Raw genomic sequence first — 23856 nt, forward strand, 5'->3', positions numbered from 1 at the left:
TTGCCTTCAACATTAACAATCTCAGTCAATTTGTCTCTGCACCCACCAAGTTTCATCAACAAGCTGCTTTCAAAATATTAAGGTATCTCAAAAGCAACCCTGGTTTTGGTATTTTTCTTTCTAGCCGTAGTCCTATTCATTTAAAAGATTATAGTGACTCAGATTGGGCCACTTGTCCTGACTCTCGAAAATCTATAACTGATTTCTCTGTTTTTTTGTGCGAGTCTCTGATCGCCTGGAAATCCAAGAAGCAACAAACAATTTCTAAGAGCTCCTCTGAAGCAGAATATAGAGCTCTAGCAGCTACTACTTGTGAGCTTCAGTGGTTAACTTACATTCTTCAAGACCTTGGTCTCGTCTTCACTTCACCAACCACTTTCTATTGCGATAATCAGTTAACCATTCAAATCGCATCCAACCAGGTTTTCCACGAGAGAACCAAACACATTGAGATCGATTGTCATATTGTAAAAGAAAAACTTAATACCAGTCTCCTCAAATTGCTTCCTATTTCTTTTGCCATGCAAACTGCAAATATTCTAACTAAACCCCTGGCCCTTGCTGTTTTCAAAAATCTTAAGTCCAAACTGGAATGAAGAATATATATTCCAAGCTTAAGGGAGGGTTTTAATCTTATTGCTGGGCTTCTTCTTGGGCCCTATTTTACTTTGTGTAACCCTTTTACTTTGGGCCTTGTTCTTTTATAACCCATGCCTTTTTTGTTTCTTTTCATTTTCCTTTATATTACCTGTTTTGTACCTTATTCAAACAGGAATACTAATAATAATACAATATCTCTTTCTACTTTACTCTTTCACTTTATCTCTCTGCATTCTTATCCCGTGTTCTTCACGATCGTTTTCCCTTTTTCTCTTGCTCACCACCGATCATTTGTATACTCTTGGTGCTGCTGCATTTTCCTCGTCACGTTTCGAAAATCATAATCGTATTATTACCTCTTGTCATTCACACATTTGTTGACCTCGTTTATAGACAACAAACAAATTATAAAGCTTATAAAATTTGATTTCATCTTATTCAATATGAGAATTATTTTTCTTTTTAAATAAGTTTAAATTTTATTTTTGACACACAAATAGTCAAGAATGTCAACCACTTTCTTTTCGTTGAAACAAAATCCATAATCAAGAAAATTGTTCATATAAACAATTAAAATCTATGTTATAATATTTGTGTCTTCACTAATATATATTTTTTTAGTTATTGTGTAATCTTATTTTCTCAATATTGTTTATTTTCTCCATAAGAAATATAATTTAAATAGTTATGGAAAAAAACTATTTCTAAAATAAATAATGTTATATAATTTTTTTAAAAATAACTTATTATCATTAAAATAAATAATATTAAATAAAATTTAAAATTAACCATAACACAAAATAGAAATAACTACATAGAAATATTATTAAAAATTGGATGTCATGTGTGAAAACACAACTTCAATAAAAAATAAATTAAAAGTTGTTATAAAATAAATTAAAAATCGTACATGGTAACATAACTTCTTGAAAAATTAAAAATCGTAAAAACACAACTTTTATATATAAAAAAAATAGAAATTATATTTAAAAGTACGACTTCTATCAAAATAAATTAAAAGTTTATATATAAGCACGACTTCTTAACAAGTATAATAATGGTGAATATCAAAATTGTAAATGAGAGCAAGACTTTTCAGATGAGAGCAAGACTTTTTCGGTTTGAATTAATGCTTCTATGTACTTATTCATTTAAGTATTATTTTTTAATTTTTTACCCATTTAAAAAAAAAGTACCAAAATTATTATTTTAATAAATTTTTCTTAATTTTAGTGTACGTATGTTGTATTTTACTCATATAACTATTTTCTTAACCTATTACTTTTCTTCCACAATTTTATTTACACTCTCCGAATTATATTCACCAGTAACTTACTATATCAAAACTTTTATTATTTAATCTTTTTATTTTTATTTTTTAATATACTAATATAAATACACGGGCTTTCACGTATGTGTTAAAATATAAAAATATAAAAATAAATGTATTTGTAAGGAAAAAAGTGAAAATTAAATAACTATTTTTTAGATGAGAGATTATGCAATAATTATTATATATATTATGCAATTATGTATTTCCTCAAATAACATAAATATTTTAATTTAATAGAAAGTAAAAAGCTTCATTGAAAAATCACACGAAAAAGTTTATCTTTTATATATAAGATAAATAATAAAACAGTCTTATTAAAAAGTAGTTACAAAAGAGTTATTAAAAAGTAGTTACAAAGAGTTATATCCTTTATATAAACGAGCAGAAACACAGGCACGACCTTTCTGTGTATTCGTATTTTTTCATTTTTATTATTTATATATTTATATAATTTTAATAAATATTAATTTATATAAGAAGATATGTAAATTATCTAAATGCAGGATAATAGTTTTATTAAAATTTTATGTTAATTTTTTTATATTTCCATTTTATTGTTTTTGAATATTAAATTTTGATTTAACTTGGGTGTAATATTGAACTTTATAAGGTTATCAAGATTAAAATTAAGGTTTAAAAAAAATGGACCAGCAAACAATGTCAAAACATAATGCAAATGGTTGTATGTTGGAAGTTGTAGAATCTATCACCATATCAATTGAATCCACATCTTCTATGGCAAAGAAGTTGAAAAAAATAAAATAATAAACTAAATACAAATTACCAAACTTCCAACTTATGTAATATCTAATAGATCAAAGCACCCGTAGACATAAAAACTTCGTCCGCAAAGCTGGGCTTAGGATTCATACAAGAATATAAAAAAAAAATTAAGAAAGCAATAGAAACAAAAATGTTGAAATCCTAAAAAAATGAGACACGTCTCTGCTTCGAACGCTTTGGGAAGTGCGAAAAGGAGGAAGTGATTGTTGTTGTATAGTGGTGATTGAATAGGGACTAAGATGGGTGAGAGTAAGAGAAGAACATGGAGCGTGAAGGAAGAGGGTTCAAAATGTGTCAAAATTTATGAGCATTTTTTTTTCTTTGGATGCAACGGTGAAAAACTACTCCTTATAAGGAAGTGGAAGAGAGTGATAACCGCTCAACTACTTCTTATAAGGGAGTGAATGTAACTGGTGAAAACTACTCATTCGTAAGAAAGTGGATGTAAATGGTGACGGTGAAAACTAATGAAGAAAGTCGTAACCGCTCAGTAATAATCACTACTCACATTTCTTAATATTTATTTCTCTTTCATAAAACAAACCCTCCCTCTCATTATGCAATTAATTTTCAAAATAAATTATCTTTTTCAATTCAAAGAGTTGCTCCATTTATTTCAAATATTTTATTAAATTTATTTCTCTCTCATACAACATACACTCTCTTATTATGCAATTAATTTTCAAAATAAATTATCTCTTTCAATTCATAATCACTCCTCTTTCAATTCAATACCGCTTTTTCACCTCTCTTTCAATTCAAAACCGCTCCATTACGTATACCAAATATTGTAGAAAAATAAGAAAGGGCACAATGACCAAATACAATAATAAAATTAAATATTAATATAAGGATAAAATGGGAAAAAAATTAAGAGCAATTAAGAGAAAAATAAAAAATGACACAATGACCATAATACAATAATAAAATTAAATATTAATATAAGGATAAAATAGGAAAAAAAATTAAGAGCAGTTAAGAGGGGAATCCCTTTATATATAGATAAAAGGGCACAATGACCATAATACAATAATAAAATTAAATATTAATATAAGGATAAAATGAGAAAAAAATTAAAAACAATTAAGAGGAGAATAAAAAAATGACACAATGACCATAATACAATAATAAAATTAAATATTAATATAAGGATAAAATAAGAAAAAAAATTAAGAGCATTTAACATGAATCCCTTTATATATAGGTATAGATATATAAATATAAATAATGAATTTGACAATTCTTCATTATCAAATTTAGTATACTGGAATCAATATTTTTAATGATCGAAGATGTTAAATTTCTATGAAAAAACGATTGTGCAGAAATAAAATTTATTTTTTGCAAATTATATCTGCAAAATTAATTTCTGTGCCCAATTATCGATTTTGATTGTTGGAATAGAGGCATAATAATATTTTTATTTATCATTTAATTTAATTTTCCTATATTTCTGCTTGTTTGAAACAATTGAGATTTAGATATTTTTTTTAAATTCCTTTTTTACTACATTTCAGCTTGTTCAAGACATAAACTAATATTTAGTAGTTTTTTTTATCTTATAAAAATATTTTAACTTATAATAATTTTTCAACATTTTTCTTTTTTTCATACATGTTCTTTTTCACATGAAAACCTTTTTCCCCTTACATTTAAACAAAAAACATTAAAACCACATTTCTGTAAATTTTATTCAAATAAAAACCAATTGTGATTTTAATTGATAATAATAATAATAATAATTATTATTATTATTACAATTAGAATATATATATATATATATAATCCATTATTAAATTATAATTATATATATATATATATATATATATATATATATATTAGGAGAAACCAATTCACTCCGAAAATAACTCTAGGAAGAAAATAAATAACTAATAAGTAATTGTGTATTGCTGCTGATAAAAAAAAAAGAAAAAAGTAATTGTGTATTGCTGTTAGACTAAGATAAAAATAAGAAGAGAAAATGAGGAATAACTCTACATAAATTCTCTAATATTACTTATTTAAATTGTTATTTTAATTTTTTGTATCAATTAATTTTAACTTATTAAAACTGATTTTATTTTTTAAAATAATTTCCCTTCTATAAATTACATATAGAAAAATTTGGTTATATATTATCGAAGAAATGCGTGGAATAAACGTGTTGTTACAAGTCGTAAACCTTAATAAGGGTAAAGGAATGTAGAAGGAAAGGGGCATGTGGAACAATTGTTAGTTATGTCTACTTAGTCACAAAAATTATAGAAAAAATATAGTTTCTCACTAAAAAAAACACGTAATCAATAACCTACTTTGACAATATAATAATATTTATTAGTATTCTATTTTTATTTTTTTTTATAAAAGTTTTCATGTTAGGTATTACTATGCAACTTGACATCTCAGCAAGGCTGACACCTCAAGTAACAATAATCATCTGCCATCACATGAAAAAAATATTATTAAAAAAAAGAAAAAGAAAGAAAATACAAAAATATGGGGATTAGACCAAAACCCACATGTTAACAAAAACTATACATAGGTAGACTATACTTATATATAAAGAATTTTAAGAACAGACTAGATGGAAGTCTATTATACCAATGAAATGATTCTCTATGAATGAACCCTAAATTAGCCAACTTATCAACACATGCATTCCCCTCCCGAAAAATATGAGTAACCTTAAACCTGATTGTCCCACAGTAATTAAGACAAGTATTCCATCGATTACGAAGCATCCACGGAACATTAGTCCTAGCAGTAAACGCAACACAAACCAAGACCGAATCACATTCAAGCCAAACATTAGTAAGTCCCATCTTTTGAGTTTCCTCCATAGCATGTATAACTCCATAAAACTCAGCAACCAAAGCAGTTTGAATAGCATGTATTAGTATTCTAATTTAAAAATAAAAAATATTTTAATTTATTAACAATTTAAATTGTTAAATAGTTATTTTTTTAAGTGTCAAAATATCACCATCCTAAATTATAATGGTATGTTAAGATAAAAGTTAGATTTTTTTTGAAAATTCTACGGCACTTTTCTGCATTTTATGACATAAAATGAAAGTTAAATTTTAGAAAAAATAAAATATTTTCACATCTTATAACGAAAATTTCTATATACTTTGAAAACATATATTTTAATTAAAACTGTTTTTACAAAATGGTATATTTTTTATTAGGCTCTTCAAACTTTCGGCCACTCTTTTTCTTGTTTTTAAAAAAAAGAGTTAAATTACATGTAAAAACACTCTAACACTACAGTCAAGATGTGATTATATTCAACTTATAAGTTCAATGTTAGATATTCATTACTTCTCTTCATGTGCTTTTTTTATTTATAGTTTTTCCTTAAAAACAAATATTATCTTAAGTTAAGTCCACACCTAATACTTATTTAATTACATTGTTAAGTCTTAATCATGTTTTACAAACACTACAAAAAAAATTATGAAATAGAAACCAATTTTTAGAGACCAAAATAATTAGTTACAATAAGAACTAAAATAGAGACCATTTTAGAAACTAAAAAAAAAATTGGTTTCTAAATTAGTTTCTATTATTGTTAAATAGTTTCTAAATTAGTATCTAATTAGCAACTAAGGTTTTAACTACCAATTATTTAGTTTCTAAATTTGGTAGCAAAAACTTTGGTTGCTAATTAGATACCAATTTAGAAACTATTTAACAATAATAGAAAATAGTAGAAACTAATTTAGAAACCAAATTTCTTTTTAGTTTCTAAAATGGTCTCTAATTTAGTTACTATTACAACTAATTATTTTAGTTTCTACAAATTGATTTCTATTTCATGATTTTCTTGTAGTGAAATAATTAATATCTTAAGACCAACTTAGGATGTCTGAGTATAATATCTGGATTATAGCCACCAAAATTATTTGCCAAGAAACTGAGTACCTATCAAATGTCTGATAAAATCAGGATTGGTGGACCATAAGTCTAGGTGTATTTGATACTCGGTTGTACAAAAACAAATTGTTTTAAAGTTTTAACCCTCATGTTCAATGCGAATCTGTAATCTAATAATTAAACTCTAGAGTTTAATATAGAAAAAAGAGTTATTCTAACACCCTTTCAGCTAGTCTAATGGGTCTATTGTACAAATTAAAATATGATCAATAAATACATTAATTTGATTTCCATTCATATAATAATATTCTTCTAATGAAATATAAGATTGACTAGTAAAACTTGGAGGTGAGAAAAATAGGTTGAGTTCTAATCTCTCAATAGAAAGATGCATTTGTTATATTTAAAAATATTTACATAATTAACAATATATTGTGTCATAATTATTTTTCTATTTGTTATATTAGTATTAATTAATAACAATATGGAGAGAAAAGTGCTTAAAGTAAATTTTATAAAATTAGACTAAATTAAATTTTTTGTATATAGACCCTTATGACAGAGTCCAAGTCCAAGTTTACTAAGTATTATTCTAATTTTGCAACTAAATACTTTCATATTTCCATGCTTTAAAAACAAGCTCATAACTTCACAGAAGAAACATGGTTTCTCTGTCTCTGTCTCTCTCTATCTCTCTCTCTCTCTCTCTATAATAAATCACATCTTCAAAGACTTGGTTTGAGAAAACTGGTTTTCTTCTTCATGTAGGTTTATCTATGGTTATAGTTCAATTTCATTTGATAAGAAATGTGGGAAGGAAGTTAGATTTGGTTCTTAGAGTTGTTAAGATTGTAGTTTGTTGCAGTTTCGTATATTTAATTGTTGCATATGTCATATAGGATATACCCTTCTATCATTTTCGAGTTTTTGTGAGCACAATTGAAGAGTGTGATAGCTATGGAATGTTATTTTACTTTGTTACGCAAAGAAATAAGCCAGGTTGACTTTTCATAAAGAAAGAAACAAAGGATTGACTTTGGATCTTGGTTTTTCGTGTTGGTTAGAATAACTAATGTTTAATATTACTTTTTAGGGTTGAATGTTGTTCATTATTCTTTGATAGGAGTGTTTGTATGCAAAGATATTTCTTTAATTGCATATTATCTCAGTAGCAGAAGTTCCCTGCAACTGCTGCTAAAAATTGAACAGGATTTTTGTTTTCTGAGGAACCCTTTGAGGGGTTGGAGATTTTGAGAGATTTCAAGAGGATTCTCAGTTATCTATTTCACATTTACAGCACTAGGTTTGATCAATTGGAGCAGGAGGGTTACTCTGATGACTTGTTGCTTTCATCTTTTCAGAAAGAAAGGATCTTCCTCAGACACTCGATTGACCGGAGTTGATTTAGGTATACTTTAATATATCATGTAGTCTTCCATGGATGAGCTTCTGATTTTGTGAAATTATTTATTCAATTGAATTGTTCCAAGACTTGGTCCTTGTTGGTGTTTCCATAAACTACAAAACATAATAATCCAGTTTTAGGGTCCCCCTCCTTTTTTTTTATTACTTGAATCTTTGTTTTTGAAAAGGGTTTGGGTAGGTGGAGACTGTTACAATACTCAGAAGCATGAGCCAATTTTTTATATGCTTTGTTTTTACAGTATGTACAAAACATTGATATGATCAAAATGTTCCGTATTTTAATCAAGTTACTATGTATATGCTGCAACAGATGTTTCAGAAATTCAGAATGTCAATATCTACACTTACAAGGAACTGCGAAATGCCACCGCAGGTTTTAGTCCTGCAAACAAGATAGGGCAGGGAGGTTTTGGAGAAGTCTATAAGGTGATTGCAGCAATATGGTATCATCTAGAATTTATGAAGATTTCTTAGACCTACTAAGGTTCTGATTGGATAAATTCTCAATAAGCTTTTGTAGGAAACGAAACTAAGAAGGTAAAATTAATTGAGTTTTTTCCAGGAGCTACCTAACACTTGTGCACTTAACTTTTATAGCTTATGGAGAAACTCAATGCATTTTACTTTCTTCTTCTATAAGTACTTATGCAGAAGTTTATCATGAGTTTAAATAAAAGCATGTGTTACGCTTCTTTCTATACTTTTCTATTTCAGTGACTGATAGCTTTCTCCATGGTTCAGGGAAAGCTGAGAAATGGTTCTCAGGTAGCTATAAAGGTTTTATCAGCTGAATCAAGACAAGGGGTCCGAGAGTTTTTGACAGAAATCAAGGTGATTTCTAGTATAGAGCACGAGAATCTGGTTAAGTTGCATGGATGTTGTGTGGAAGGCAAGCACAGGATTTTGGTATATGGCTATCTCGAGAATAACAGCCTAGCACAAACACTTATTGGTAATTGAATCGTTGTCATGTGGTATGAGTATGGATTGTTAAAAGAACTATCTTAATTATGAACTAATCCTTGTGAGTTTACAGGTTCAGGCCACAGTAGCATCCAATTCAGTTGGTCTACAAGAAGGAACATTTGTGTAGGTGTTGCCCGGGGCCTTGCATTCCTTCATGAAGAGGTTCGGCCACAAATTATCCACAGAGACATAAAAGCAAGCAATGTACTACTCGACAAAGATCTCCAGCCAAAAATTTCAGATTTTGGGCTTGCAAAGCTTATTCCACCAAACCTGACCCATATCAGTACACGTGTTGCTGGAACAGCGTAAGCTCACCAGTTTGTCTTCAATTGCTGCACTTTTTCAATTAGCTCATATTGTGAAATTGCAGATTTTTAGAATTTTCAGGTTTATTAGCATTTTTTTCCCTCATCTTGTTCTTATTCGTTCTCCTGATTTGGTATTGTAGTGGTTATCTAGCACCTGAATATGCAATCCGAAATCAAGTGACTAGAAAATCAGATGTTTATAGCTTTGGAGTTTTATTATTAGAAATTGTTAGCGGAAGGCCTAACACAAATAGACGTTTACCTGATGAAGAACAGTATCTTCTCACAAGGGTAAGTAGTAACTACCTTCCTTAATAAAAATGTTGAACAGGTAAAAGCAATTAGATGCAGTTGAGGATTTATTTTTTATGCTCTTTCAATGGCACTTCATTTTCTTCTTCCCTCTATCAGTGGCGAAGCAGCCACATCTGTTTCCCATCTTGACTTTCTGAAACTTAACTGGTAACAATCTTTAAAAAATTTGTCGATAATTAAAGATAAATGAAAATAGGAGAAGCCATATCAGACCTTGTGTTCATCCCAAAATAAATCATTTCCTCTTTTCTTGTGGTAGTCTTTTTAATTCGTGTTAACTATTTCATACACATTAAGAAAGAGGATTAACATGTTGACATTAAAGTTCCAACTAAGAAGATGGGCTTATGGGTGAAACCTCTTGGTTTTTGGCCTAGAGCTGCTACACTCTACGGGAAACAAGTTATATTTGTTTAAGTAACATGGTTGATTCTGTCTCTATAGATTATAGTTTCACTGTTCATTTTCACGGTTATTAATAAGCAAGCATACATGAACATGACTATGACTGTTTGCTAAGAAACTTGTTACTATGCTTGCAATAAGACATTTTCAATAGATGCAATGTAGCCATCATAACAGAATGAGCTCTTGTAATGTAAATTTGTACAACTAAGGCATACTTAACCTGGGATCAATAGGGAGTGAAAAATCATATTTCCTCAAAATTTTGAAACTTTATATGGTTTAAAGAGCTTGGATCAAACAGCATAGCTTATAGATCCTTCTCATGAATATCTTTGAATTTGAATTGAAAATGGATGTGGGGTTAGTGGTAGTAAGAGGATATTAATGTTCATCATCACCATTAAGTGGATGGAAACTCAAAAGTCGATGTGTCTTACAGGCTTGGGATTTGTATGAGGGTGGGGAGACAGAAAAATTGGTGGATGCTTTTCTAGATGGAGACTTCAATATTGAGGAGGCAATCAGATTTTGTAAAATTGGTCTCCTTTGCACTCAGGATTCTCCTCACCTCCGGCCCTCTATGTCCACTGTGCTTGAAATGCTTTTAGGTGAAAAAGATTTGAATGAGGAGAATGTGACAAAACCAGGCATGATATTTGAATTTGTGGAAGCCAAAAGTGCAGGGAAACAAAAGGGCAAGTCTGAAGAGAAAGGTAATTTTTTGTTGGCTGAAGGGAAGCAAGATGAGTCATCTTCTTCAGAAACCATGAGCTCTTTTGCTACCATGACCTTCACAGCAATATATGATCGAAGCAATTAATTTGATTGTCACAAGGTAGCCTTGATTCCCCCCCTCATTCTGAAGAAATCTTTGCTGCCTTTTTTGGCTACAAAGCAGAGTGTAAATTTGTTGTCTAATATTTTCTTCTCATTCTATATTAATCAATTGTCATGAGTTCAATATTGTAATCCATCGGTTGGGCAAACTTTTTGATCTATCTAGGCCATAATACCGTAGTATTTTGAATCAGGGCATTGTTTATTTTTGGCTTGGTTTTTTGTGGCTCTTATGCTGGTGGTCTTTGCTTAAGAACAATGCTGGCTCGTATGTCACACTTCCCTTTAGTATGCAAATTGTAATCCTCTCAAGGATCTTCTCAAATGTAGATTTGCATTATTTTTCTGTGACTTTCTGATTGTATTATTATGCTCATAATTGAGTTTAATATTTGATTCTGACATGATTCGTGTGTTGTACTGTCAACATTTGTATAATGAAAATTCTTTATTCCAGTTAATGCAAAATGAACTCGTTTTAGTTATATAAATGGCTAAGAATTTCAACACTCGTTTCCTAATCATTACCTGTCTTGACTTAATATAGTAATTGTACACTAAATTTACACATGGTGAAGGAGATCATAGTACTAAAAGCTCTCAAGCTAATAAAAGAAAAGTAAAAACATACTAACAAAATAAAGAGTTCATATAAGTGTTGTCACCACAATTCAATAAGTTTTTCTTGAGTGTATATGGGACTTGAATAGCTGTAGAAGAGGATTTGTAATTTTTGACAGATTCACAACTTATTCTTGAAAAGTTGTGCAAGAATTTATTTCAGGAAAATTACATGAGAAGGTTTGCAGTTTTTGCTAGAAAAATTACATATGGAATAATAATATTTTTGTTGACTTTTCGTGGATGTAGGACTTGAAGTGCCTAGATTTATTAAAATGAAAATCCTCATAATAAATTTTGGAGTTTGAATAGCTAGACTTTCCTTGACAGCAAGAGAAAGAGAAACTTCAAGGACATTAACATGGTTGGAAAATGATGCCTAAAATAATTGCAGGGTGATGAACTAAGTCAAAACAAGTGGTGTGATCTCCACGCCAATATACTTCAACCAAAACTCCTCCATTATCCAGCAAAACATTGTCTATGCATTTTTCTTTTAATCGTAAGTTGTACCTGTATGGATATTGGGGACTGAGTAATGTTGATCCACGTCGATACAAGGTGTCTTCTTCACTCTTGGTTGTCCTATTCTTCAAGTCTTCTTTCTCTTCGCGTGCTTCGGTCGGCCGGCGGGGGTACCTGCGATTGCACTCCGACGCTCAAGTCAGCGATGGTGCTCAAGTGAGAATTCTCTGATAGTATGGAAAACGTACCTTTCCCCCCTTTTCAGAAGTCCCTTTAGTAGGTTGACCTGGGCCTTGGCCATGTGGGCCAATCAGTTGATGGTTAGAGACATGCTTAGTGGTCTTTGGGTCGTGCCTGGTGGTTTCCTGAAAACCAGGGGAGTGGTTTAGAGGACGTGTTTTTACTTCGTCAATGGTTGTTATAACTGCTCTTTTCTACACGTGTAACCACGTTCCGGATTAAATTAGATTTATTCGACATAAACCACTCGTTCGTCCGGCTAGAGGTCATGGAAGGACGAAGAGTCGTATAAGACGCAGGGTTTTGTGATGATTTTACCATGAGTATCCTGCGGTCGTCCGGTGCGGACCGGTACACTTGCCCCCCAGGCTCGAGGTCATGGAAGGACGAAGAGTCGTATGAGACGCAGGGGTTTTCTACACGTGTAACCACGTTCTGGATTAAATTAGATTTATTCGACATAAACCACTCGTTCGTCCGGCTAGAGGTCATGGAAGGACGAAGAGTCGTATAAGACGCAGGGTTTTGTGATGATTTTACCATGAATATCCTGCGGTCGTCCGGTGCGGACCGGTACACTTGGCGCACGAAATCTATTCTATAATGCTGCTGGAGGCACAAAATTTCCATTCTATTGGACGGAGAATCCCACCTCTCTTGACCATCGGCTTTGGGAATCTTTGTCTCCCATCGACCAAGAAATTTTGATGGTCGTGAATCAACTACCGTGTAGGCTCCCTACGTGGGAACTGATAGCTCTTTATGGGTCGTCCAAGCAGTAGGCGGAACTAAAAGGTGAGCACCTTCTTCTTGCGGTCGTTCGGCTAATAGCGTATCTGTTTCTTACTTTCGTGTTTATGTTGCAGAGATTGTTGTGAGCATAGATCCGGGTTTTGAAGAAGTATATGATTCGGATAGCCGTAGTTATATAATCTCGACCGAATGAACGGTTAATTAATAAATAATTTCGATTTCTGACCAAGGTTGGTGAATAACGTTGAAGTTATAATTCGTTATATATTCTAGCCGAACGCACGGTTAATGAATTAATAGATAATTCGGATGCCGGACGAGGCATAAATAATTCGGATTACCTTAAAGTAATAAGATAATTCTGATGCCGGACGAGGCATAAATAATTCTGATTACATTAAAGTAATAAGATAATTCTGATGCCGGACGAGGCATAAATAATTCTGAATAATTCTGATGCCGAACGAGGCATAAATAATTTCGATTTCTGACCAAGGTTGGTGAATAACGTTTAAGTTATAATTCGGATAACTTTCGTTATGTATTTCGACCGAATGAACGGTGAATTAATTGAATTTCTGACCAAGATTGGTGAATAACGTTTAAGTTATAATTCGGATAACTTTCGTTATGTATTCCGACCGAATGAACGGTGAATTAATTGAATTTCTGACCAAGATTGGTGAATAACGTTTAAGTTATAATTCGGATAACTTTCGTTATGTATTCCGACCGAATGAACGGTGAATTAACTGAATTTCTGACCAAGATTGGTGATTTAAAGTGCCTCGTTAAAACCTTCTCGGTAGAAAACCCTCCTTAGGGATAAAACTACCGAGCGAGGAAAGAGTGCACTAAGTTTATTCATCAACTGTAATAGAATTTGAGATGCGTGGCATTCCACGTTCTCGGTGCAGATTTTCCTGACAAATATTCTAAGTAATAAGCTCCTCCTGTTGCTGTGTCGGAGATGCGGAACGGACCTTCCCAATTGCTTGAAAACTTTCCTCCGTCCTTTCGGGCGTCGCTGCGCATGCGCCAAACTAGATCTCCTTTCTGATAGCTTCGTGGCTTCACTTTGGAGTTGTACCTTCGTGCTGCTCGTATCTTGCATGCTTCTTCCCTTATCTTGCATTTGTCCCTTAATTCATTGATGAGGTCGAGGCCGACTAGTAGACTTTCCTTGTTTAAGTCTAGGTCTAACGTCTGTCGGCGTAGTGAAGGCTCGCCGATTTCGACCGGAATCATGGCTTCTGTGCCGTACGTCAGGCTATAAGGTGTTTCTTGAGTTGTTGACTGGGGAGTACAAGCCCACAGAACCTCTAACAATTCTTCAGTCCAATTTCCCTTGGACGGGCCAAGTCTCTTCTTTAACTCATTGAGAATAACTTTGTTGGCGGCTTCCGCCTGACCGTTGGTTTGAGGGTGTTCGACCGAACTCGTTATATGTTTGATGTGAAGTTTCTCATAGAATTCAGCTAGCCCACGGTCGGTGAACTGTCGACCGTTGTCTGTGATAATGATCTGAGGTAGGCCGAACCTGCAGACAATGTTTTTCCACACAAAGCTTTGTACGTTCCGGGCGGTGATGGCTGTTAGTGGTTCAGCCTCAATCCATTTGGTAAAGTAATCTATACCCACCAGTAGGAACTTGCATTGCCCTTTTCCGGGTGTGAAAGGTCCGATAATATCCATTCCCCATTTCACGAACGGCCAAGGGGATAGGATGTAGTGCAAATGCTCTGGTTTTTGGTGCAATAGGGTGCCGAACTCTTGACATTTCACGCACTTTTGAACGTATTCAGTGCAGTCTCCTTGTAAGGTCGGCCAGTAGTATCCTGCTCTTAGAATTTTGGCGGACATAGTCCGCGCTCCTGAATGGGTTCCGCATATCCCTTCGTGTAACTCGGTCATTACATAAGTGACTTGTTCTGGACCAAGGCATTTTAGGAGGGGACGGGAATACCCTCTCCTGTAAAGATCTTCGCCAATCAGTATGTATCGGGCGGCTTGTAACTTCATCGTTTTCTCCAAATGTGGATCGCATACACCATCGGTAAGATATTGTTTTATGGGAGTCATCCAGTTAGGTTGGGTGTCAGTCGCCCACTTGGTTTAGCCAGGGTCACGTGTATGGCCGACCGGTGGGCGCCTTTCTTTTTTAGGGTAGCCAATCTCGATAGAGTATCCGCCCTAGTATTATTTTCCCTCCGTACGTGTTGGAAGGAGATTTCTTTGAACCTGTTTAGAAGATTTTTTACGAAATGAAAATACTGTTGGAGTAATGTTTCTCTTACCTCATACTCCCCTGTAAGCTGTCCGACGACTAGACGGGAGTCGCTTTTACAAGTTATATTTGTTACCTCCAATTCAATCGCCAGATGCAAACCTGCGATTATAGCTTCGTATTCGGCTTGATTATTGGAAGTTTTAAATTCAAATTTCATGGCTTGTTCGACAACAATCTCCCCTGGTCCTTCAAGTACAACTCCTGCTCCGGACGAACGACTGTTAGATGACCCATCTACGTATAGTGTCCATCGGGGAGTCCGTTCGGTCAGATAGGGAGTGAGTTCTGCTGTGAAGTCGGCGAGGGCTTGGGACTTGATGGCTCCCCTGGGTTGGTATTTGATGTGGAATTCTGACAGTTCGACTGCCCAACCTATCATTCGTCCGGCGAGGTCAGGTTTGGTGAGAATCTTCATAATGGGATAGTTAGTCCTAACAATGACCTTGTGATTTTGGAAATACATCCGCATCCGTCGTGCGGTGATGACCAAAGCGAAGGCAACTTTTTCGACCATTTGGTACCGGGTTTCTGCGTCATGTAAGACTCGACTTACAAAATATACCGGTCGTTCTTCCGCTTTAATTTCTTGTACCATTGCGGAACTCACCGCTTCATTGGAGACGGCGAGGTAGACCACAATGGGTTCCCGTGCGTTCGGTTTCTGGATGACCGGTGGAGATGCCAGAAATGCTTTTAACTGTTGGAAATTTTGTTCACATTCATCTGTCCATTCAAATTTACTTGTCTTCTTCAGAAGTTTTATGATGGGTCTCGTTCGTTCGGCAAGCTTAGGTACGAATCGAGACAACGAAGTGAGACGGCCGACTAGTCTCTGGATCTCTTTGAGTCCGTTGGGACTTCGCATTTCGGTGATTGCCTTGCATTTTTCTGGATTAGCCTCTATACCCCGATGTGTGAGCATGAAGCCTAAGAACTTCCCCCCTTCTACGCCGAACGCGCACTTCTCCGGGTTTAAACGCATGCGGTATTGACGCAAGGCTTGAAAAACCTCTTTTAAGTCAGAAACATGTTGTTCGCAAGAGTCTGATTTGACGACGATGTCGTCAACGTATACTTCTACATTCCGACCGATCATGTCGTGGAATACGTGATCCATGAGTCGTTGGTATGTGGCTCCTGCATTCTTGAGGCCGAACGGCATGACTTCATAGAAGAAATTATCAGAATCTGTTCTAAACGCGGTTTTTTCTCGATCACGGTGGTACATTTGTATTTGATTGTAACCTGAATAAGCATCAAGGAAACTTAGGATTTGATGACCGGCTGCACCGTCGACCAGCCGGTCGATAGTAGGTAGAGGATACGAGTCCTTTGGGCACGCTTTGTTAAGGTCTGTGTAGTCTACACACATTCTCCATTTTCCATTCGTCTTTTTTACCATCACTACATTGGCTAGCCATGTCGTATAGTGGGCCTTTTGAATAAAACCAGCTTGAATTAGCTTCTCGGTTTCTTCTCGTGCGGCTTTCCGCCGTTCTTCACCTAGTTTCCTTTTCTTTTGAGCGATCGGCCTGGCCTCTGTATAAACAGACAATCGATGGGTAATCACATCTGATTTTACCCCTGGCATGTCTGCAGCCGTCCAGGCGAAAAGATCAGCGTTCTTTGTTAATGTTTTACCGATCGTCTCTCGGTCGTCTGGTTTGAGGGATGTTCCCATGTATGTTTTCCGGTCTTTGTCCCGAAGGAATATGGGTTGAAGATCTTCTCCTACTTCCATTCGGGGATCATCCAGTCGAGGATCTAGATCGACTAAAGCGACCAAGTGTCTTCTAGATTCTCTTCCTCTGGAGCGTCTTTCTGTTGACCGACCTCTTCGCTCTGTGGTCCGTTCGGCTGACGTGGTATAAAGCCTTCGGGTCGGCTCCACCTTCAGGCTAGCTACATAACACTCTCGTGCTGTCTTCTGGTCTATATGTACGGTTGCTATGTCTCCATTGACCGAGGGGAACTTCATAGCTAAATGAGGAGTTGAGACAATGGCTTTCAATCTGTTGATAGATGGTCGACCGAGCAAAATATTGTACGATGTATTGGCATTAACGAGTAGATATCGTATGTTGATGGTCTTGCTGAGGTAATCATCCCCGAACGTGGTGTATAGATCGATAAATCCTTTCGTATCCACTCTTTCCCCTGAGAAACCAACTATCTGCTCGTTGTAGGGTTGTATCTCTGCTTCTGGAATCTTCATCTTCTTAAACGTTTCCCAATATAGGATGTCGACCGAGCTACCCTGATCTACCAAAACTTTTGCAATTGCAAATTTATCTATCTCCACAGTTATTACCATGGGGTCATCTTGAGATGGATCGATTGCTGTGAAGTCTTCGTCAGTGAAAGTGATTGGTGGTATATGCGGTCGGCGTTGTGTGGGAGTCGAATGAACGGATTGAATTGCCCTCAAATGTTTTTTCCTTGCCGAATTAGAGCATCCTCCACCCGCAAAGCCACCTGCAATGTAATTAATTTCTTGAGGGGGCTGACCGAGCGACACCGGTCCAGCGATTGTATTGATGACTGTGCGAACTTTTTGTTTAGTTCGACTTCTACGTTCAGGGCTTTCGCTTTTAGGCCTCGTTCGTCTGATCGGACTTTCGCTTCTTTTTCTTCTGTTTGAACGATAGTGGTTGTCACGGTCGTCTCTTCGTCCCGAACGTTCGCGGGGATCATGATCACGCTGGGGTGACCTGGGTGCAGTGATGGTGGTTTTCACGAACTTGCGCAGATGACCGGCCTGGACGAGCTCTTCAATTTTATCTTTCAGTGCTTGGCATCCTTCGGTCGTGTGGCCATAGTTACGATGGTATTGGCAACGTTTATTGGTGTCGGCATTGGGAGGGGTTTGTGATGGCCTCAATGTCGGAATCAATTCAATCTGCAGTGCTTCGTCGAGAACCTTACCCCTTGGTACAATCAAGGGAGTGTAGTTGTGGAAACGGGGTCCCCTATTGGGGCGATGTCGTTCTCGGTCGGTCGGTATTGTGGGGGGACGAATTCCTTTGCTATTGTCCGTGTTCTCAGCATAAGTTTTTCGATGATAGTCAATATGTTCTTCTATCTGCATGAACTTTGTTGCTCTTGTTCTTAATTCATCCATATTGCACGGAGGTCGTTTGATAAGGCTTTCAGTGAACCTTCCTGGTAGTATGGCCGAGACCAAATGATGCATGGCTATTTCTGGATTAAGATTACGAATGTTCATACACACTTTGCTAAATCTGTTCATGAATGTTCTCAATGATTCTCCCCTTTCTTGTTTGACATTTAGAAGAGACATGGAGGATGTCCGATGAGGTCTACTTGTGGCGTATTGCGTGGTGAACTTCAATTCCAAAGCGTCGAAGCTTGCAATGGAATTGGGTGGAAGGTCCGAAAACCATCCAAGGGGGCCTTCCCTGAGAGAGGTGGGGAAGACTTTACACCATACCGTTCGGTCGGTTGTGTAAAGGGTCATTTGAGTTCTAAATATATTCAGATGTTCGTCTGGGTCTGTGGAACCGTCATAAAGGTTTATCGTTAGGCCCCTCCACTTGTCAGGGAGAGGAGTGGCTATGATGTCATCAGTGAACGGATGGCCTTTCGGGTTTGCTACCTCGTTTGGGGTTACTGGCTTTGCACTCTGACGGGTGTGTTGAACGAGTGACGTGTGAGGTATAGCCTGGGCTATTGTTCTTGTTCCTGATTGGAACGGTGATGGAGAAGGTGCACGTGAATGCCCTTCGCGTTCAGATTGCTCAAGTCTATCCAACAATCTCTTGTTCTGTTCTTTCAATTGTGTTATCTCCTCTGCGTGTTGTTGACGCTCTTCTTCTCGTCTTTTCCTTTCTTCATCCTGGCGAAGTTGATCGATGACTCCTTTTTGGAGTAACTCCTGCATCTGAATCTGGAGGGTTTGGAGTATGGTCCTATGCTCTTCGGAGATATCATTGTTGTTGTTTGCCGTTGAGTCCATCTTCAAGCGTTGGGATCCTTGGGTCTGGGAATAATGATTACTCGGGCCCCACGGTGGGCGCCAATTGTACCTGTATGGATATTGGGGACTGAGTAATGTTGATCCACGTCGATACAAGGTGTCTTCTTCACTCTTGGTTGTCCTATTCTTCAAGTCTTCTTTCTCTTCGCGTGCTTCGGTCGGCCGGCGGGGGTACCTGCGATTGCACTCCGACGCTCAAGTCAGCGATGGTGCTCAAGTGAGAATTCTCTGATAGTATGGAAAACGTACCTTTCCCCCCTTTTCAGAAGTCCCTTTAGTAGGTTGACCTGGGCCTTGGCCATGTGGGCCAATCAGTTGATGGTTAGAGACATGCTTAGTGGTCTTTGGGTCGTGCCTGGTGGTTTCCTGAAAACCAGGGGAGTGGTTTAGAGGACGTGTTTTTACTTCGTCAATGGTTGTTATAACTGCTCTTTTCTACACGTGTAACCACGTTCCGGATTAAATTAGATTTATTCGACATAAACCACTCGTTCGTCCGGCTAGAGGTCATGGAAGGACGAAGAGTCGTATAAGACGCAGGGTTTTGTGATGATTTTACCATGAGTATCCTGCGGTCGTCCGGTGCGGACCGGTACAGTAAGTGATGAGAACAAGGAATCTTTTGTTCTTTTTAAAATGTTCTTTTCCGATTGTTCCAACTAATCACCATATCAGACTTAGCCACACTTTTCAATTAGGAGAAAGAATTAATAATGTGCATATGGAGATTGGTTGAAACTGTATTGTTTCAAACTATACAACAATTTATCTTTATCCAATTTATCTTCCATCTTATCAAGAAGAAGAAACAAGCATACATGTTTGTACTATGCCAAAAGATGTCTAGAATTTCTGAATCTCAATAAGCTTTATGGAGAACACTCGGGGTGTTCATCCAGCAAATTAAGGGAACACGTTATTACAAAATAGAATAGAGATGAACAAAAGAGAACAGAGATGAACAAAAGAGTAAACCTGAAGACTGAAGACAAAGGATATAAGAATGAATATCTCTTCTTTCTTATATACAAATAAAAAACAAATGGTCTGAATATATACAAGTAGTACACTCACTCATTATAGGTTTAACTAAAGAGGAAAAAAAATCAATAATTAAATACTAGAATCATAACACACAAGACAAAATAAAGGTTATTCACCTCTGTACAGAGAAACAACAACTGATAATTAGAAAAGACATCAAATTCTTCTTCTCTATAAAGAGAAACAAACAACTGATAATTAGAAAAGACACCCAATTAATATTAGGATCTTTCTATAACTCTAGTATCCGTATCCTTTAATACCCGCCACAAGTTGAGGAGCAAATATTGATGAGACCCAGCTTGGAACAAATATTCTTAAAAGATTGAGGACTTAAAGCTTCCCATTTCCACCCAGTTGCTCTGTGGTGGAAATGGGAAGCAAATGGATGAGACCCTTCTTTAATTTTTTCCGGACCACGTGACAATCTATTTCTATATGTTTTGTACGCTCGTGAAACACTGGATTTGCTGCAATGTATCTTGCTGAGTCATTGTCACAGTATAAAAAATATGGTTGCTCAAAAGGAACTTTGAAATGAAATCTTGAAGAAGATAAGTTAGCCATTGAATTTCACATGTAACAGTGGCCATTGCCCTATATTCAGCTTCACAAGAACTCTTTGGTATTGTTCCTTGCTTATTTGATTTCCAAGATATGAGAGAATTCCCAAGATACACACTAAAACCAGTCACTGATTGTCTTGAATCACTACAGGTTCCCCAATCACTATCACAAAAGGCTTTCAGATGAACAGAGATAGTGGAAGAGAAAAATAGACCAAGACTTGGAGCCCCTTTGATATATCCGAGAATTCTAATCGCTGCATTATAGTGAGCAATTGTAGGCTTAGCAAGAAATTGAGAAAGTTGTTGCACAAAAAATGTTATGTCAGGTCGGGTATTAGTGAGATACATAAGTCTTCCAATCAATCTTCTGTAGGCTTGAATATCTGTGAAAGGAACACTTCCATAAGAGAATTTCTCATGATTATCAATAGGAGTGGGTGCAGGTTTGCAAGTTAAAAGATCTGCATCTGTTAATAATTCCAATGCATATTTCCTTTGATTTACCATTATTCCTGTCTTACTTCTTGCTACTTCTAGACCAAGAAAATATCTTAAATTTCCAAGATCTTTAATCTTGAATGTTTGATTCAAGGCTTGTTTGATTCGAGCAATCTCTTCTTTATCATTTCCTATCAATATTATATCATCCACATATACCAATAATGCTGTAAAAGATCCTTCAGAAGAATTAATGAACAAGGAATGATCATTCATAGATTGACTATATCCTATAGAAAGCAAAAATGATGACAGTTTGGCAAACCATTCTCTGCTAGCTTGCTTAAGACCATATAAAGCCCTTTTTAGTTTACAAACTTTTCCTAGTGGAATAGAAGTCAATCCAGGAGGAGCAACCATGTATGCTTCTTCTTTCAAATCTCCATGTAAAAAGGCATTGTTTATGTCTAATTGTTTCAATTCCCAATTATAAATAGAAGCTAAAGAAAGAAGCAACCTTATGGTGGTCATCTTTGCTACTGGAGAGAAAGTATCAAGGTAGTCGATGCCTTCTGTTTGTGTATATCCCTTTGCCACTAACCTTGCTTTATACCTTTCAATTGTCCCATCAGCCTTATATTTTATTTTGAATACCCATTTGCAACCTATGACATCTTTGTTCTTAGGCAGAAGAGCAGTCTCCCAAGTTTGATTTGACTCTAAAGCAGATATCTCACATTGTATAGCTTTTCTCCAACAGTCATGTTTCACAGGTTCAGAATAAGTGTTTGGCTCAACATGTGAAGAAAGAGACATAACAAAAGATTTGTAAGAAGGTGATAAATTGCTATAAGAAAAAACAGAATTCAAAGGATATTTAACTCTTGAAGATGTACTGAAAACATTAAGATTACAATGATAATCCTTTAAATAGTCAGGTGGTCTTTTTATTCTTGTGCTCATTCGGACAGATGGATCTGATTCAAAACTTTGTTCTATATCATGATTTTCATTGAGGTTTTGGTCTATATGGGAACAATTTACGTCTGAAACCTCAATTTGTGACTCACAATTATTATCACTGCTATTTTCAACATTATCACAAGGTGCATTATCACAAGGTGCAAGAATGACTTGTGATGGCTGACTTAAGAAAGATTAATCTTCAGCAAACAAAATTTGATCATCAATATTGGGACTGTTAGTTTCATTACTAGTATCTTGAACCCTTTGGTACGGAAAACATGTTCATAAAAGACAACATCCCTAGACACAAAAATTTCTCTTGATTGAATATTCAACAAAATGTATCCTTTTGTCCCCCTTGGACAACTAATAAAAACACATTTTGATGCTCTTGGATCAAATTTTCTTCTATTTGTTGACAAAGTGCTAGCATAACATAAAGAACCAAACACCTTTAATCCATTAAAATCTCATCAGTTTGAAAAGCATTTCACGAGGAGAAGAATAGTTTAAAACAGGTGTGGGAAGCATGTTTATAATATGCGCAACTTGTATCACTAAATATGACCAATAAATTTTGGGTAAATGAGATTGTAGCATAAGAGCTCTTGCTACATCTAATAAATGACCATGTTTCCTTTCAACTATACTATTTTGTTGTGGAGTATTGACACATGATGTTTGATGTATTATTCATTTACTGACAAAAAAATTAGTCATGACAAACTCAGTTCCGTTATCACTTCTTATTATTTTTATTGTTGTCTCAAACTGTGTTTGAACAAAAATAACAAAAATGTTCCAAAACCTTAACAACTTCAGATTTTTGTTTCAAAAAAAAAAAAAATCCATGTGTACCTCGAATAGTCATCAACTATGGTCAAGAAATATTTATAGCCATGAATTGATGGTATTGAGTATGGTCCCCAAATATCTACATGAATCAAATCAAAACATTTTTTCGATTTAGATGTACTAATAGAAAAAGAAAGTCTTTTTTGCTTTCCAAAATGACAAACATCACAAACAAAAGATTTGTTATATTTAACAAAAGGAAATTTATTCTTGATAACACCAATACATTTATTTGAAATATGACCTAATCGAAAATGCCAAAGGGTTTCTAGATCACTAGCACTGACATTAACAATATTGATGATGTGTGTAGATTCAAGGGGTTTAATTTGAAATTTCTGGTAAGATGGGATCCTGAGTATATCCTCAAAGAGAGTTAAATCAATGATATGTACTAGAAGAGGACTTCCATACCTTGTATTGGTTGTATGACAAAACCAATTCCTAATACGCAAACACAATGATTTTATGATCATATAAACAATTAACCTTCCAACCTTAGTCAGGAGTGAGTGACTATTGTTAGAATATATGGCCTTAAACGAGAGGGGGGTGAATTGTTTAAGGGGGATTTTTGAAAACTTTTAAACTTAGAATGAAACTTCTTTGAAAGAACCTTGATCATAGATTCAATTTTTCCAAAACAAATAGCAAAAGCACAAAGCTGGAAAAACAATCGGGTGTTTTAACAAAACAATCGGTTGTTTATACCAGTTCCAAAATATCAAACTGGATTAAAGAGATAGGGATAGAGAAATTGT

The 23856-nt window shown here is 35.2% G+C and overlaps 2 protein-coding genes across 3 annotated transcripts; one reads left to right on the top strand and one right to left on the bottom strand.

Moving 5' to 3' along the window:
• Positions 1 to 7168: 7168 nt before the first annotated feature.
• On the top strand, positions 7169 to 11261 carry LOC137823036 (cold-responsive protein kinase 1). 2 transcript variants are annotated; one of them, XM_068628141.2, is made up of 7 exons: positions 7169 to 7359; positions 7893 to 8003; positions 8331 to 8446; positions 8762 to 8972; positions 9057 to 9294; positions 9438 to 9588; positions 10460 to 11261. In XM_068628141.2, the coding sequence occupies exons 2-7, from the start codon at positions 7931 to 7933 to the stop codon at positions 10838 to 10840; spliced, it is 1170 nt and encodes a 389-aa protein (XP_068484242.1). In that variant the 5' UTR covers positions 7169 to 7359; positions 7893 to 7930; the 3' UTR covers positions 10841 to 11261. The 2 variants fall into 2 exon arrangements, with proteins under 2 accessions (XP_068484242.1, XP_090153577.1); XM_090297451.1 differs by lacking the exon at positions 7169 to 7359 and having other exon boundaries at positions 7729 to 8003.
• Positions 11262 to 15097: 3836 nt separating this feature from the next.
• LOC137808535 (uncharacterized) lies at positions 15098 to 19025 on the bottom strand (the record flags this gene model as incomplete). Its single annotated transcript, XM_068609700.2, has 2 exons — positions 15098 to 15177; positions 15326 to 19025. Coding segments are annotated over 2 exons (3780 nt in total), but the record flags the coding sequence as incomplete, so codon positions are not given.
• Positions 19026 to 23856: the final 4831 nt, after the last annotated feature.

This window comes from Phaseolus vulgaris, chromosome 11 (genome assembly GCF_051622355.1).
Source record: "Phaseolus vulgaris cultivar YP4 chromosome 11, ASM5162235v1, whole genome shotgun sequence".
NCBI classification, from domain to species: Eukaryota; Viridiplantae; Streptophyta; class Magnoliopsida; order Fabales; family Fabaceae; genus Phaseolus; species Phaseolus vulgaris.